This window comes from Lepidochelys kempii, chromosome 27 (assembly GCF_965140285.1).
Source record: "Lepidochelys kempii isolate rLepKem1 chromosome 27, rLepKem1.hap1, whole genome shotgun sequence".
In the NCBI taxonomy this organism is placed as follows: Eukaryota; Metazoa; Chordata; order Testudines; family Cheloniidae; genus Lepidochelys; species Lepidochelys kempii.
The window spans coordinates 17,734,054-17,750,870 of record NC_136406.1 but is presented as its reverse complement, the minus strand read 5'-3'; the positions used below and the strand labels follow the sequence as shown (position 1 = coordinate 17,750,870).

At 54.6% G+C, this 16,817-nt stretch overlaps 1 protein-coding gene across 1 annotated transcript; it reads right to left on the bottom strand.

Moving 5' to 3' along the window:
• Positions 1–7,437: 7,437 nt before the first annotated feature.
• Positions 7,438–14,434, bottom strand: VPS25 (vacuolar protein sorting 25 homolog). The gene is made up of 6 exons (XM_073325562.2): positions 14,319–14,434; positions 13,082–13,227; positions 10,996–11,049; positions 10,468–10,556; positions 9,721–9,796; positions 7,438–9,128 (listed from the first exon to the last, which is right to left on the bottom strand). The coding sequence occupies exons 1-6, from the start codon at positions 14,363–14,365 to the stop codon at positions 9,016–9,018; spliced, it is 525 nt and encodes a 174-aa protein (XP_073181663.1). The 5' UTR covers positions 14,366–14,434; the 3' UTR covers positions 7,438–9,015.
• Positions 14,435–16,817: the final 2,383 nt, after the last annotated feature.

The following is a 16,817-nucleotide window of genomic DNA, read 5'->3' as shown; positions in this document are numbered from 1 at the left end:
TCCTAGTGTGTAAATTTATCATCTTATGTGACAGGGATAAATCATCCATCAAACTCATGAAATGGGCTACAAATGCAGCAAAAAATAAGACATTCAGAAGTTTAACAAATGTGGGGTGGGGGGGAGCACCGAAGACGCTCCGTGCCTAGGGCGCCATTTGGTCTAGGGCCAGCCCTGATCAGACCAGATGCTTTACAGAGAGCTTAATTTATGCCACCCCAGCCTCTCCTCTCCTTATAGAGCTGGGAAAGTCAGAGTGGGTCCCAGCTAGCCCCTGGCTTTCCCAGGCTCGCTCCCTGCAATCCATTCTCCAGTACGGTGTGAAATGACTCAGCCAGCGGGGTGACGCAGGTGTAATTGAGCTGTACCAAAGTGCTTGATCTAGTAATTTACTTACCGCTTTTAACCCAAGGCTTCAGAGCATCATGTTTACTGGAAAGCAGCAGCCGCCTCTCTCTTGCAAGTTGCTGTAACCGACTCCTGCTTCATGCAGCTGTGATTCAAGGCCTGCCCTTGTGTCTGTCTCTGCTGCCTCAGCATGGCAGCCAGCTTTGCTTTAGCTACTGGTGAAAATAGCAAAGTGAGTGTGTAATAATGACATTAAGTTATGAGCTATTAACAAGTGTAGGGCCTGGACCAGCAGCCTTTATCTCGCATACGGACAAGCACCTGTTGCCTTTACGGTTAAACTGGGAGGTGCTCTCCGTTTGTTTAACAGTTCTGTGGAGCTGTTGACACAAAATACAAAGCAATTGTCGCTCAGATTAATGTATTTCCCCTGAAGTCAGATTGTTTCTACTAAACGATAAGAGGAACTATTTCAGCCCAGCAGCGTCCACTCAGATTAAAGCCACTAAACCCACATTTCCAGGACATTATACACAGATCCTTGGAGCAGCAGCTAAAGTTTATAACCCAGCACTAGTCAATGTGCAGCACTGCAAATCCCCTTAACTGGGGGGCGGGGGATGGGGGGGTGGGGGGGTGTCAAGAAACATTTAATGAAATGTTGTTTCTGCAGAGGCCCTGGATAGGTCTGGGATCAAACTGCAAATCCCCTGAATACTGGCGGGTTCCTGATAGCATCACCTCCCCCCTGCTCAGCGAACAAGTGGATTGGGCATGACTTCTCCCCCCAGCACCCTCTTTGTTGAGACCCACTCTCTCTCCTTGCTTGAAAATTGCTAACGTAGCTTGGGTGTGTGAGCTGGGAGAAGAAATCAGCCCACCCCTCTGCTCCCCAGGGGCACAGGCTGCTGGGAGAACGGGCACAGGCAGCTTGCAGAAACATGGCTGGGTGGAATAGCTGCCCGCTCAGCAATGCCCAAGTCAGGGGAGGAGGGGGTTGCTGTGTTCTGAAGCCAGAGCCATTGAACCAATGGGCTGATCCGGTCTGGCAAACGCTATGTTCTTATGGCGGAGCGGGGGCCTGGTTGTGACAGACCACACACCTGGGTGCTCATCTCTGCAGAATGATGTGTGCTCTCTCTGCACAGGAGGGAACAGGAGATGACATTTTTCTAGCGATCCACCCCGAGGGGGTAGGTTGTCCCTGCGGGTCACACAGCTCCCATGGTGGAGCATTCAGACAGGCATTGGCCCGACTTCCCTTCCCAGTGAATTCACTTGCCAAATACCCGTTTGGGCACAAAGCCAGTCGGGTGTTTGCCCGCAGTGAAGGGCAGCCAGAGGAAGCAGCATGCCTGATCCAAGCTTTACCTTCCCCTCTAGGGCCCAGCAAAGCTGCGGGAATGAGGCTGCAGCTTCCCTGCTCCTGCAGCATATGTCAGGTGTGTAAAGTTCCCGGCTTAGTTTCCAGTAATTGCTTTCACTCTTCTCCTGTCCTGGCGGAGGCTTTTAGCAAAGCCAGGGATCCTCAGCCTGACGTACACAGGTAGGGTGCGGCTTTTTCTGCAGCTCAGAGACAGGGACACTAGAACATGTGGCTGGGGGATATTGAGCTTGGCACCAAGTGGTGCAAGCCAATGGCTTCCAAAATAACATGGGGAAAGAACTCCACCCTCTGTGAGAGAAACCCGGCGCGCCCGGGACTGCTGCCACCTCCCAATGGCGCAGGCGCAGCACGGCCCCTTGTGCTGCTCGTCCGGCCGCACCACCCGTTCTGGCACAGATGTCCGACACCCCAGGCAGAGGAAAAGCAGATTTCCTCTCCTCTCTCCCTTCTCAGCACCGACACCCCCACCAAGCCTTCGGAGAGCCTTGTTATATAAGCTATGGGGCTTGGCCCAGTGCATGGAAATGGGACCAAACCCAGCGCGGGTCTAGAAGGCTGCACAGAGCCTGGGCTTGATGACCAGGTGGAAAACCGGGAGCTCACCTGGCATTTGAGTTCCTGGGATACGTTGTCAGCTTCAGAGCTAACAGGATGTCCGTGTTAACGCTGGAGGGCAGGGCTGGCATGGGGGCACCAGACCTCTTTGCCTCCAGGTCACTGGGCCATATTTGGAGCTGCTGGGGCTCAGGAGTCCGTATGCACTGAGTCGCCTGGGGACCTCAGCTCAGCTTCTGGCAGCCAGGTGTCCCCATCACAAAAGCCGCTTCTGGGGCCAGGCCTCTTGTCAGCAGCCTCAGCAGAGGGGCCAAGCCCTGATGAGCATGGAGGATGAACACCCCTCTCCCACCCAAGGAGGAGGAGTCATGCTGGCAGAGGGACTAGGCAAAGGGAGTTTGCCCTGGCATTGTCCCATCATGCCGCAAAGAGTTCAGACTCCAGCCCCATACTCGCCACAGCTGAAAGGGGCATGGCTGCTGCACGGCGGAGACAGGCGCCTTCCAGCCACCTCCTCTTGACCTAACCCTGGGGCACCATGTGGGAGTCCGACGTGGGCTGAGAATACAAACTCCCAGCCCTTCATGGAGAGCTGGTCCCTAGAGCTCAGGGATTGTACACACCACGCAGGGTCTTATCAGGGTGACATTTCTGTGGCCCCTGCTGCTGGTGCCGGCCCTGCTCTTTGACGGCCCGCTCTAATGAAGCAACCTAATCTATTTTCCGATGTGTTCGGCTGCCAGCTGGGCAGTCACTCTCCTAGGGGATGAGGTCACGAATCAAAGGGAACGCTGCTCTGCTGAGCGCTCCACTCTCGCTTATTAGCTCCAGCCCGTGCTGCCAGAACCCACCTCCTCTGAGCTCAGAGTTCATGGCAGGGAGACGGAGGGGCTGCAAAGGGGCTGAGCAGGGAGGAGGACTGAGCACCTACTGAACTCAGCGCCTCTCAGCATCTGGTCATGGTCCCTAGGCCTCCCCTGCGCAAGACTGGGTCGCACGTTTCAATCAACTACACGCTCTGGGGAACCATATATCTGGCTGGACTGGCGCTGGCAGGGTAGCATCCTGGGCTTGCCCCAGCCTCTGCACATATAGGGAAGGCTTTGGGCCCTGCCGTGTGTATCTTGGGGTGGACAGATCCCATTAAAAACTCAAAATTAACCACACTGCTGAGAAGGGCCTCAAATCCCAGGGCTCAGCTGAACCCTTTCACAAGGCAGACGGAGCAGAACAGCACAAGACTCAGGATGTCAGGAGAACTGGGCACGATCAGAAAAATTCAAGAAGGTCCCAGCTGCGCAGCACATCCACAGCAGAGTCACTCGCCTACCCAGGCAACATGCAGTGTCATGCCTGCCTCATGCTGCTGCTTCCTGGCAGGGCGTGCTCCCTGCTCTGCGTTAGGGGCATGGTGATGCCACCCCCTGCTTGAGAGGAGTCCCAGAGCCCTGAGTTCCTGACAAGGATAGTAACTTGTTAGTCGCTAAGGTGCCACAAGTACTCCTTTTCTTTTTAAGGGAACCATGTGTTTTCAGTGACCTGGTTGCGGGAGTTCTCAGCTTCCTGTTCTCAGCTCCTGGTGTGATGCAGGTCACTTTCCTCCTGGAGCTCCAGTCCTAATCTTATGTACAATCAGTCCCCCAAAGCACACGTACCCAGACTCAGGACTCCCCAGAGACAAGGGGTCAGAATTGATCAAACTGAAACGACACCGACGACATTTAAAAAAAAGCCCCAAGCTTCTTTCCTCCCCCATGAGCAGGTCTGAACTGGGTGTGCATGGCCTGATAGTGCCCTTATCTCAGCCCAGGGCCCCTTACGCTCCACCTTCCCCAGGCCAATTAGCCTGTAATCAGTTTTCACAGTAACAGCCGTGTTAGTCTGTATCCGCAAAAAGAAAAGGAGGACTTGTGGCACCTTAGAGACTAACCAATTTATCTGAGCATGAGTTTTCGTGAGCTACAGCTCACTTCATCGGATGCATACTGTGGAAACTGCAGAAGACATAATCTGTAATCAGTGTGACCAGCTGCAGCTGTGATCTCAGATCTGCAGGGCACCTGATCAGCTCAGAGAGACCTGCCTAACCCCAACCCTTGGCGCAGTAGCAGAGCCTCCGCTGGAATCTGACAAGCCACTGCCCTGGGAGCGTCCAAAGGGCCAGCCAGGGCTCAGTGCGGGAGCAGTGCACCCTCCTGGCTGGGACAGTGCCCCACAGTGTGAACAGGGAGGCTCCAAACAGGCCCCACACAGCTGAGTCTCAGTGTGGGGCCCCTATCCCAGGTGGCTGCTGCTGCAGAGTGGGAGTCCAGACTCCTGTGTCACTACAGTGGGAATGGGTGAAACCTGATCCCACTGCTTCTCCTACCCGGCAACCATCCCCCACACCCACCCAGCAGGCTCCGCACAGCTGGGCTTTACACAGCTCCCTGCCTCGGTGTCAGCCACTGAACCCCTGTGCACACAGAGTACCCTCCTGCCATGGACCAGCGGGGAGGTCTCCTTTCCATCTTGTCTCAACTACAACTGAGTGTAGGTTTCCGCAGCAGGGCTGTTGGAACTGGCTGCCTGTTATCTGCCCGCTCCTGGTTCTCTTTTCTAGCCCAGGGAAGCAGAAGCCTCTTTGGGCAACTTTCTGACACTTTTCTGGCAAAGCCCAAGGTGAAAGCGCTGTGATTCTTCAAGCTTCGCTCTTTCCTTCTTCCCGCTCCATTTGACAGCACCCCCCAACTTGTGCTTTATTCCCAACCCTGGCCTGCAGCACACACACGGCAGTTCTCCTTCCTCCGAGCTGAGGGGCGGAGGTTGTACTTTCCCTGTGTACCAATTCCTTTGCTTTACATACAGAAGATCTTTGGAGTTCTTCCTTGGCTGTGAAGAAATATGAAGGGGAGGGAGTGGAGTCTTTTGGTTAGAGCCGGTCCAGAGTGTCAGGACGCCTGGGTTCTGTTCCCTCCCGTGTGACCATGGGCTAGCCTCTGCTCTCCAGGCCCTCTCTGGAAATGACAATGATGTTTTCCATAGATGTGAAGGCTAGAGGGGACCATCTAGTCTCACCTCCTGTGTAACCCAGGCCAGAGAACAACCCACGTCAATCCAGCTGGCGGGAGTGGTATCCCCTGAGAACCCCAGGCAAGAATCAGGGCCCCATTGTGTGTGTGTGGTACAGACCACTCCTGCCCCAGACAGCTTGCAGTCTGGTGTCAGACACAGCACAGAAGGTGGAGAAAACAGGTAGCCGGGGAAGCCAAACGCCGGTCTCACCCCTGGCTTGGCTGAGTGGCTCAGCTGCTGTTTGCGAGGCGCTCCGGAGACACGGCTCTCACCTAGCTAGCGGCCCGGCAATCACAGCTATTTCCCTCCTGGCACTTGTACAAGAACCCCTCCAGCTGCACACAGCACCTCAGGGCTTCCAACCCAGAATGGCTACGCAGATAAGGATGCCAAACAATGTCTGATGACCATAAAAAGCCTGGTTATTACCCCTCCCGATGCCGGCGCCGTTTGCATTGCCATGGCTGGCAGTCGCACCATTGGGATCCTGCAAGGACAGGCAGTGGCCAGCAAGGCTCTTTGGGCTCTGGTGGACATGGCGGCCCCAGCTGGCCACAGCAGTTTTAGTCACAAGACCACACCATGCACAATGTTGCTCTACCTGGCCCCTTCAGACAGCCCAGTCCTTCCTCCACAGGACGGGCAGCTGGTCGCAATATGGACATTTCCATACAGCCCCCCACTGGGCAGGGCCTTGGTGAGAGAATATAGACAGTCCCTGCCCCAAGGAACTCGCCATCCAGGTTAGAGCTGACTGGATGTGATGGAGGGGAAGCTCCCGCTCCCCCAAGGCTGTGGGGTGGCCTGGTTACTCTGTCATCCTGGGAGGGAAAAAAAGGGATGTTGTTCCTCCTCCTCCTCCCACAGAGCAACTAGCTAGCTGGGAGACTGGACCCGGGCAGGGAAGGGGTGTCAGAGCACTCCGGACAAAAGGTAATACAGCGTGCTGGCTACAGGGTTATCTAAAGCCACATCAGCTCTTTCCTGAGGCAGCAGCATGTTTAATTAAGAACATATACTCAGTCATGGAGAGCAAGGGTACATATAGGGAAGGTAACTCTAGCAGGAATGCAAGACCCAGAGCAGGTCTGAGCCACGTGAACAGGAAAGACACACAAACACCCTGGGCCTGTTTGTTAAAGACTCACAGCTCAGGGTCACAGGCAGGAAGGGTTGTAACACTGCTGGTACCATCCCCACGACAGGCAGGTGGGTTAGCCGGGGCCGTCCATGCACAGAGCCACCGAGGAAGAGAACCTTTGCTGCAGTGTGTGGAAGGGAGCGGAGAGAGGGGGGCACAGGGGCTGGAGAGGGGAAGGGCACAGAAGCTACAGCATGAGCTGTGAGGACAGAGAGGGCAAACAGCAGAGACTGGTAGGAGCCTGGATGTGAGGGGAGAACAGGGAGGAACCAAAGCCGACCCTGAAGTAGAGATCTTCACTGGCACACATCTGGTCTGCAGACAGCGTGGGAGAGGGCTGGAAGCCAATGAGAAAACGTGTTGAACCAAAGAATAGTGAGCTGGGGCACTGTCCTAGGGCAGTGCGCGGCTGGAGGCACTGGTTGAGGGATACAGGCTCCGCAAGGAGTGCACTGGCTCCCTCTGCTGGGACAAACAAACCAGACTTGTTCAATTGATGCTCTAGAGCACAACCACCCACTGCCGCTCTGTCCAGACGGGAGCCAGAGACGCCAACACAGGGCGCCAGCCCCCAGCACAGTGACTCTTGGTGCGGTTCACAGACGAGGGTGGGCTCAGGTCTGTTTTTCTTACCCATTCATTACCAGGCTCCGGCTGAAGGGTAACTATTTTTGCTCAGTATTTGCATCACCTGCGGGGAGATGGAAACTGTGAGCACTTAGGGAAACAGACCAAGAGGTTTCCTAGCCTCAGCTGCCTCTCTGTCAGTTTCAGGGGAGATGTGATGGGGTGGGTGGCAAGTCACATGAGAGCACCATGCCCACACATCAGTGCCTTAAATAAGGAGTCACAATCCACTTTGTCAAAACAGCCAGTCAAAACCCCCGACATGAGAAAGGAACAACGAGGCAGCACTGGGAAGCAAAGGGTTACGGTTATGGCTCGTCAAACCAATTGTTTAAGGCTTTAATTGTCAAAAAAACAAGCCATCCTGGCTGCTGGGGGCGGGGGACGTCAGGGCACTGTGTTATCCTGCTCTTTATTCACAGCCCAGTAAAGTCCTTGCAGAGAGATGATCAGCTCCAGACAGGACTGGAGACCACATTAGCCCTGTGTAAACCGGCCCGGCTTGGTGCAGAGGAATGAGGCCAGAGCTATTTCCTCTGAGCCTAGGTTACAGGAGCCAGACCTCCTACCAGCAAAGCAGCACTCAGGACAGCAGTAAAATACAGCCCCAGAGCCGGGGTGTCACACCACAGCCCCCTGTGAGGAGGACAGCACGTGCACTGAGGGTGCGTGTACCACTGACTCCAAGTCACGAGTTCCCATTACAAGGCAGAAGGGTTTTCTCTCCACCAGCCCCACAAACTCAGGCTGGGCTCTAGCACCTTCTCAGCACTGAAAATTACCTGCTGTTGACAATGGGTGTCAGCGAGGGCTGCAGCTGAATCAGTGCCCAACACCGCTTAGACAAGGGCAGGGAAGGACAAACTGTCCCGTGCTGCCCCAGAAAATACAGCTAAGACTTGTCCAGCAGAATCAAGCTGAGCTCTTGCTGTTTCACCCATCGTCACCAGGGCAGAGGGTCTGAACACCGAACTGTTCCCTCCCACTACCCATCACTGCTACAGAGCAGCCCTGTCACACCCGCTCAATCCCTCTAGCCACAGGCTGCACACCCTAGGACACAGGCTGGAAGAGCCCAGACTGTTTGTGGGGCTGGCAGTTAGAAGAGACATCTTTTCACTTACAAAGACAGACCACGAGAGAGACTTGCTGGGAATCCTTCCCCTCTCCCCAGAAGGCTGCCATCTTCACAGCCTTTTCAACGCAGAATTACAATGTAAGGCCACTAACCTGACAGAAAAGCAACCCTCAGTTTCATTAGCAATGAAGCAAAAAAAAAACAACCCAGTGCTGCTCTATAAATACACCTTCTTTTAATTATGCCAAATTAATTCCCAGGCACCCACCCCCACCACACCCGGTGCCGCCTGCTTCACAGTGAGCACCTCTCGTTCTTCTGCTGAGATATTTTATAACTCAAAAGCTGTCACCGGTTCAGTGGTTCTGCTCATCGCACTCTGCAGGCTGCAGAGCCTGACTCTGTGACCGGAACAGGGGTGAAAGATCTGCCCTTTGAAAGCCAAACTCAACTAACCAGCCACCAGCTGAAGAGCCATGCGATTGGCTTGCCAGTGCCTGCTCTTCAGCTACTTTCAAGGGAACTAGGGTCAATAACTGGAGTGGTTCTGCATCAGTCCTGGAGTGGTTCCCCTTGAATCTACCCAGAGCTGCTTTAACCCCTCAGATAAACAGAATCAACAGGAAGAAGAGAAAGACAGAAGATCTCTGAAGATTTCTAAGAAAAAGTCATGTCTTCAGAAGGCTTCACAGCTTCTCCTTGCCTTAAGAAAGCCAGAATATGCAGCTGCTTCCAGTCACTGCTCGATTCCAGGCCTCAAGACTGAACCTTTCAAGCTAGAAACACTTTAACAGTCAGAGGAGATGGGAAGGGAGGGTGTGCCTGTTAAAAGAACTTGACGCCTCGGCCGTCGTCGAGTGTGATAATTTCAGCCCTATGCTCTTGTTGTAAGGCTTGCAGGGCACGAAGCAACATGGACTCTTCCAAGCCATGGAACTCTAGGGAAGGATGAAACATTCTCAGTCAATAGAAGCCACAAGAATCACACCTCAAAACCAACACAGTCTGCAACTTATGATGGCAAACTAGGAGGTGCCTTACGGAGCACCTTTCACAGACCCAAGAGTGTAACGAAGAGCACAATTAATTCAAGCCACTGCTGCCAAGTCAGAAAGAGAGAAGCTGGGTGCTGTTAAACAGAGAAGGAACAGATAATGCAGCTTTCAGCAGAGACCTGAAAGCTGCAAGGGAGTCAGGCAGATCTCACAAGGAAGAAAAAACAACCCCCCTGGAGCCAGAGGAACACGAGGACAGAGCTTTGCTATGGTGAAGGGAGAGAGGCTCGGTGACAGGCAGGGATAACACATTAATGATACGGAGATCTTGGGGTGGGTAGCGAAAAAACCTTACAGACCCGCTTCTCAGTGGTGATCAGTGTGAGCCCCAAAATACAGAGATAGCATGCAGCAACTACAAGCAATTGTAAAGAATTTCACCATTAAAATTGTCACCTGGCAGTACAAATTATTTATTCTTATAGTACTGATGTGCTCTGGAAAGCAGCCCCAGAACACATGTGATGTGAGTTACCTTCATTCTGTGTGTCATCTCCATTAGACAGCTCGTAGAGTGTGAATACAGAGTTGGTCAGGCCATTCTTAGACACCTGGAAAAGCAAGAGCAACGTAGAGAATTTCACTTATGTGTCTTACAAACAGTTAATATTCCCAGCACTGATCTCTGCCGGATCTTCATTTCAATGGAGTAGAACCCAGTCAGTATTTACTGGGCACACAAACTAACTCCTCAAACAAGGAGATTTGACTGTGGAGAAAGCAGTCTAACCCCTGTCGCTGTCCCACCATCCTTTATTCCTTCTCTCCAACTCTGACAATGAGTTTTACAATGAGAACTTGTGTCATGAAGGGGACTGCAACAGTAGCTTTGTCCTCACTACTGAACTCTCACCCACACTCACAAGGAGATGGGTGTGAACAGTGTATTCACTTCCAAATCACAGCTTTTTACACAATGTAAGGTGTGCACCACTGCAGCGATCCCTACACCCCTCTGCAGCAGAGGGAAATGGGACCCGCAAAGTTAAAGGCAGTGGGAAATCAGGGCCCCATCATTTGACAGTTGCATTTTTCACAAATCACAAGCCAGACTGTCTGGCAGCGTCCATCCGCCTGTGGGACTGGCAGTTAGAAAGGGTTGGTTGCGGGTGAGACGTCAAATCAGCAACTCAGTTCAGATCCTTTTGCGGCGAGTCTGAAATGACAGCTGCCCCCCACACACAGAAATTGGGCCATGGTATCAAAGCTTCTGTGGCCTCACCCACTGATAGATGAGCTTTCCCCATTCTTCTGGTCTTCGCCACATGATCAGGAAACTGGATTTGTTCTTGTCTAACCATTCTAGGTTCCCTGAAACGCAATGGAAAGGGTGTATTTACCACAGGGCCCCAAATCAAGAATGACACCTCATTACAGGTGGATGCTATGTATGTATGTAGCTCCATCTCTACCCCATCCTGTCACTCACACCGGCTTCCTACCTACCCCCACATTCAAATAAAAAATCTTTCCTGCCTCTGGGCCTGACTCTCCCTCTCCCTGTGCAGCAGCTTGCAATGCTGCATAAGGAAATGGACAAGGAGCTCTGAAAACAGAGACAACAGTGAAAAACAACCAGAACTCAGGGAGATTCCAATAGGAGTGGTACAGTCCATGCCCAGAGTGTTTTGGGACAGTCACACAGCCAGACTCTCAGCACTTGGAGGGAAATTAGACACAGGTCTTGCTGACGCACCCCGCACAGGCAACATGAACAGTCACAGACAATTCAGCAGAGATTTTCACCCACCTTTTTTCCTGAGTTCTTCTAGTACAACTTGTATGGATTCCATGGGGAGTTTCCCTGGTTCTGAGTTAAGGAAACATTTAGTGCAATTTAGCAGTACAGACAAAGCTCAGAGGATGATGTCAGCTGTGTGACCATCTCTAACACTGTTCACAGCAGAAACTGGTTGGGGGAAGGAACCGAAAGCAAAGCATGCCCTGACACAGTTCTAAATAACTGAAATAAGCAAAGCTCTAAAATAATAAGTCCACGTAACATTTCCATGGCAGCTTTCATCACTGAAGATTCCACTGTGCCTCACAAACCGCGTACAAGCCAAAAACCACATTCCCATCAAAATGCAGCCATCTCTGGGGTGGATGGCAGCACATGACAAATACAGGGCAGGCTGGATGAAAGTGAGGGAAGGGGGCAGGGTCAGCCTTAGGGGTAGGCAAAGGAGAACCTCACCCAGAGCGCCATGCTCACGGGGGCACCCTGCACAACTCAGAGGTGCACTGCGTGGTATCTCTCACCTGACCTGCTGAGACCCAGCTGGGCTTATGGAGGCAGCCAGGCAGGTGAGCGGCAGCATTTAGAGAGGGTGGACTGACAACCTGAGCTGTAAGGGGGCGGCTGGACCAGCCAAGTGATTCCTCTGCAACAGGGGAGCCCCTCCTCCCACCTCCTGCTCCATTGCCATCTGCAGCCTCTGCTGCTCCTGCACCCTCCATCCCACCCCAAATGTAGCCGCCCCTGGCCAAGCTGCTCTGGATCAAGGGCCTGCCTCCTGTCTGCTGCATAGAGCAGTGGTTCTCAAACTAGGGCTGCCGCTTGTTCAGGGAAAGCCCCTGGCAGGCCAGGGTTATTTACTGCCTAATGCTGCAGTGCTAACAACAGGAATGAGCCTGCTGGTCCGGGGCCAAGGGGCAGAGCTGTTGACCTGGAAGAATGTGCATCTTGCAAACAGTTCTGCTCTGTAAGTACCAGAAGTAACTGAGAGTCCCTCGCTGTATTCATGGAGTCCTGGACAGAGCAGCCATCTACTACTGCAGGGAACTGCGCCACTCAGCACACCCTGGTCCCAACCCAAACTGTTCTCCAGGATTCCCCTCCAGCAGTTACCGATTGCTTTTTAACCTAACATGCTTTACAGAGATAGTAAAATCCACCTCAAACTATTGCTTTAGATTAGGGCTGTCAAGCGATTAAAAAAATTAATCACGATTAATTACACTGTTAAACAGTAACAGAATACCATTTATTTAAATATTTTTGGATGTTCTCTACGTTTTCAAATATATTGATTTCAGTTACAACACAGAATACAAAGTGTGCAGTGCTCACCTTATTTTATTTTATTTTGATTACAAGTATTTGCACTGTAAAAAAACCAAAAGAAATAGTATTTTTCAATTCACCTAATATAAGTACTGTAGTGCAATATCTTTATCATGAAAGTTGAACTTACAAATGTAGTATTATGTACAAAAAAACTGCATTCAAAAATAAAACAATGTAAAATTTTAGAGCCTGCAAGTCCACTCAGTCCTACTTCTTGTTCAGCCAATTGCTCAGACAAACAACTTTGTTTACATTTGCGGGAGATAATGCTGCCCACTTATTGTTTACAATGTCACCTGAAAGTGAGAAGAGGCATTCTTGTGGCACTGTTGTAGCCGGCACTGCAAGATATTTGAGAGCAGTTATGTAACAAAAACAAATATGTGTAAGCTGCACTTTCAGGACAAAGATTGCACTGCAGTACTTGTATGAGGTGAATTGAAAAATACTATTTCTTCTGTTTATCATTTTTAAAGTGCAAATATTTGTAATAAAAAATTATATACACTTTGATTTCAATTACAACACAGAATACAATATATATGAAAAAGTAGAAAAACAGCAAAAATATTTAATAAATTTCAATTGGTATTCTATTGTTTAACAGTGTGGTTAAATCTGTGATTAATTGTGATTAATTTTTTTAATTGCAATTAATTGTTTTGAGTTAATCGCATGAGTTAACTGCAATTAATTGACAGCCCTAGTTTGCATTAAAGCCACCACAGCAACCTGGGCAAGGAAACAGCATGGGAGTGAAGGATACGTTGCAGCTTCCTGTTGTTGAAAAGTGGGCTTTCTTGGGCCTCCATGACCGTCATTGTGTACTGCTTGTTGAGGCGACAGTACAACAGAACCAAGGAGCACCAGGCTGTCATCTGCTTCTGCCGGGTGTCCACATTGGGCTGCAATCTAGAAACAAACCCAGAGGTGCTCCAGGTCAACATCTGGTTCCAGGCACAGCAAGATCTGGGCTTAAAGAGGTGTAAGTGGGTGACAAATGCAGCCAGACAGGCCACTCCTACATGCAACCCTTGCCATAATGTTGGTGGGACCTGAAGCGTTAACAAACAGCAACTACATCAACAGATGAATCCCGAGGCAAGCCTCCAGCAGCGCTCCTGACACCTACCCCCACTCCAGATACCACCTGGCTGGTACGCGGAGTTGTATCAGCCCGTGCTACGCTCTCACTGCCGGAGAGGGCCAGGGACACTCCGCAGGACACGAATCAGGCTGTGGCCAGTTCACAATCTGCTCCACTGGCCGGAACTCAGTCCCCCGTCGCACAGATCGAGCGGCTCAGGAGAGAGGTGCAGGGGTAGGAGTGACGGGGGGCACAGGGCAGGGGGCGGTGGGGAACCCATGGGGGACCATGGCCACCAAAATGCAAGTTCGCCCAGGGTGCCATTCAGCCCTGGGTCCATGCACACGCCACAGGGACGTGTAACGCGGGCCCCAGCACCGGGCAGGGGCCAGATCCACGGGCGCAGCGCCCGATTCTGGCACGGGCGGGGGGGGGGGGGGGGCTCAAAGGGTGGGAGGGGCCTGCCCGGTGCAGGGCTGGCAGAGGACATTCAGGGGGACCCCGTCAGCCCGGGGGGGTTCCTGGGGGGCCCATAGGCAGTTCTGAGGGCACGGGGGGCTCCTGGGGGGCCGGGGGCGGTTCCGAGGGGGCTCCTGGGGGCGGTCCCGGGGGGACGGTCCCAGGGGAACGGGGGTGCTTCCGAGGGGCCGGGGGGGTCCGAGGGGGTTCCGGGGGGCGGTTCGGGGGGGCTCCTGAGGGCGGTTCGGGGGGGCGGTTCCGGGGGGCTCCTGGGGGCCCGGGGGCGGTTCCGGGGGGCTCCTGCGGGGCCCGTTCCGAGGAGGTTCCGGGGGGCGGTTCCGGGGGGCTCCTGGGGCGGTTCCGAGGGGCCGGGGGGCTCGTGCGGGGCCCGGGGGCGGTTCCGAGGGGCCGGGGGGCTCCGGGGGGGCCGGGCCAGCGGCCGGTCCCGGGGACTCACGTGAAGAACGGGGGGAACCGGTACTGCCAGGGCCACTCAAAGCTCATCGCCGCCGCCCCGCGAACCCGGAACCGCGGCACCACCGACTTCCGGTTCTCTTCATTGACTTCCGGTCCGCCGCATGGGCTCCCGGTCCTCCCTCAGCCTCGAAGGAAGGTTCCGGGCAGGGTCCGTTCCGCCCCAGGTTGGGGGTGGGGGGAACTCAAGGCCTCCTGGTCACTCGGGCCGGCTGGGTGGCCCTAGCCCAGCGGGCAACGCCTCAGGGCCCAGTTGCGTTCCCTGAAAGCTCCCGGCACTGGGGGGTGGCCCCTGCGGGGGGTGGACGCTGGGCCTGGTGGGGCGGAGGGGAGCGGGAGCTATGGCTGCGGGAGGTGGGTGGGACGGTCTGTACAGAGCTGTGCAGGGCCCCAGCCTGGCAGCCGGGACGTCAGGGGTCTGTGCCCTGCTCTGCGATCTTGGGCACGTCCCATCCCCTCTTGCTACCTCAGTTTCCCTGGGCCACAGCGGGGACGGGATCGACTGCTCGGGGGCAGCGTGAGGATACATGCGTATTTGTGCAGAGCATTGAGATCTGCACCTAAAGCTGCCCTGGAAGGGCCATGAGGCGGCTCAGCCTTGTGGGGCGCTTGGACATGTGCCTCAGGCTTCAGCGCAGACCGGGTACTCCAGAGCTGCAGGCGAGGAGTGGGGCCCTGGCTGTGGGCATGTGGGGTGACTGTGCCAAGCATCAGTCTCATAACTTGGGAGAGGCAGCTGGAGCCTGGCACATCAGTGAGCTGACAAGCATCTTGGGGTTAGAAACCAGCTTGTGAATATCCTGGGAAGAGGGTTTCTCATCAGATTTCAGTTTTTTCTCTCGTCCTGGCCAGGCTGGAAATGCAGCTGCAGCAGTTCCCAGCCCCATCCCAGAGGCCTGGCTGCAGGAACAGGGCTGGGGCCTACGTGCCCAGCCGCACAGCAGTTCCATTCTTGGGCCACTGGCAGACTGTTCTCTATTGGGTGTTTACTGTCTCTCTGTCTAACTGCCCTATCCCACGTGACGGGACAGCTGCCATCATGGGGAGGAGGAATGGCAGGGTCACGGGTGGGCACTTTTCAAACTGATCCCGCCAGCTCTGCCCACACCCATCCAGGTGCCTTTGGGCCCCTCGCTTGTTCACCATTCCTTCCTAGCCTTCCTCTCATGAAGCCACACCTGCTTCATTCCCTCTCACAGAGTCCCCTGGTGCCCTGCGGGAGGGGAACCTGCTGCTCTCAGTGACTGGCATTGGGAGGGATGGCCCCTCCGGGTGCTTGGAATGGGCCGAGTCCCCACGCTCCCTGCACCGGGCATGTCCATCCCAGCGAGGCCTCATCCCCGACCGGGTGCCCCAAAGGCCTAGGATTCCCCTGGGTGGTTCCAGAGTCACCCTGCTTCTTCCCCACAGCCTCTGGTGCTCACAGCTCCATGCCTCTGGTGCCTCTCAGCCCTCTCCCTGCCACCTGGCTCCTTTTCTGCCACCACCAGGCCTCCAGATCACCCCTGGGATGGGGAGTACAGCAGGGACAGGAATCCAGGGAGCTGCTCTCTCCCATCAGGGACAGCTGGTAGCACTGGGGTGCACTGGTCACTAGGGGGCAGCGTTGCCCTCCCAGCCAGAGCCTGGCGCATTGGCAGACGGGGTGGGGGTGAGGTGACTGACCTGTGCGTGGCACTGTCTGAGGGCCGGGGCTGGGCTGGGCTGAGGCACTGCGGCGAGCGGCGACTCCCCAAATGTTCCATCTGGGCTGCAGCTGCCACCAGCTGCCTGGGAGCTGGAGCCTGTTCCTGTCCTCAGTGCAGTGGCCACGCGGGCATGGACCCCGGGTTCCCTCGGGGTGGGGGAATCCATGTGCCCGATGAGGAGGGCAGAGCACCAGTACCTGGCCCGTTCTGCCCTCTCTGGGCCCCTGCACCCTGCCATTGCTGCAGGCCTGCACACCCCAGAGCAAGCTACCTGCACAAGGGTTGATAGCAGCAGCATTTACTCCCCTCATCACCTTGGCCCGAGGCTCTGGGAGGAGCCAGGTGCCAGCAGGGAACCCTGCTCTCAGAACTGGGTGGGACATGGGGTGCCACAGGCTGGGCCCAGCCTGAAGACCCTCCATCCCCTGTGGCAGACTCTGCCCTGACTGCTGGGCGGCAGAGCTGTTGAGGGCCCTCTGGAAATGCCCACTGGGGTCCTTCCCCTGCCCAAGGGCTCATTCTGAGGCCACGTTGGGCCCCAGCTGTCAGCTAAGCAGGGGCTCTCCCAAAGGTCACAGCATAGGGCGTTCCTGGGAGCTGCAGAGACCTGGCCAGCTCCCAGTGTCGTGTTTTCCGTTCACTGCGAGGGAGTGGCCGGTGGACGAGAGGAGGAAGGAAGGAGCCAGCGGAGTGGGCCTCAGGGGCTTTGTTCCGCGACTCTCCAGGCAGCAAAGGGAACGGCAGAGGCAGCCTCACCTCCCTCCTGCACACGCACTGCTGCCTTGCTGGGCAGG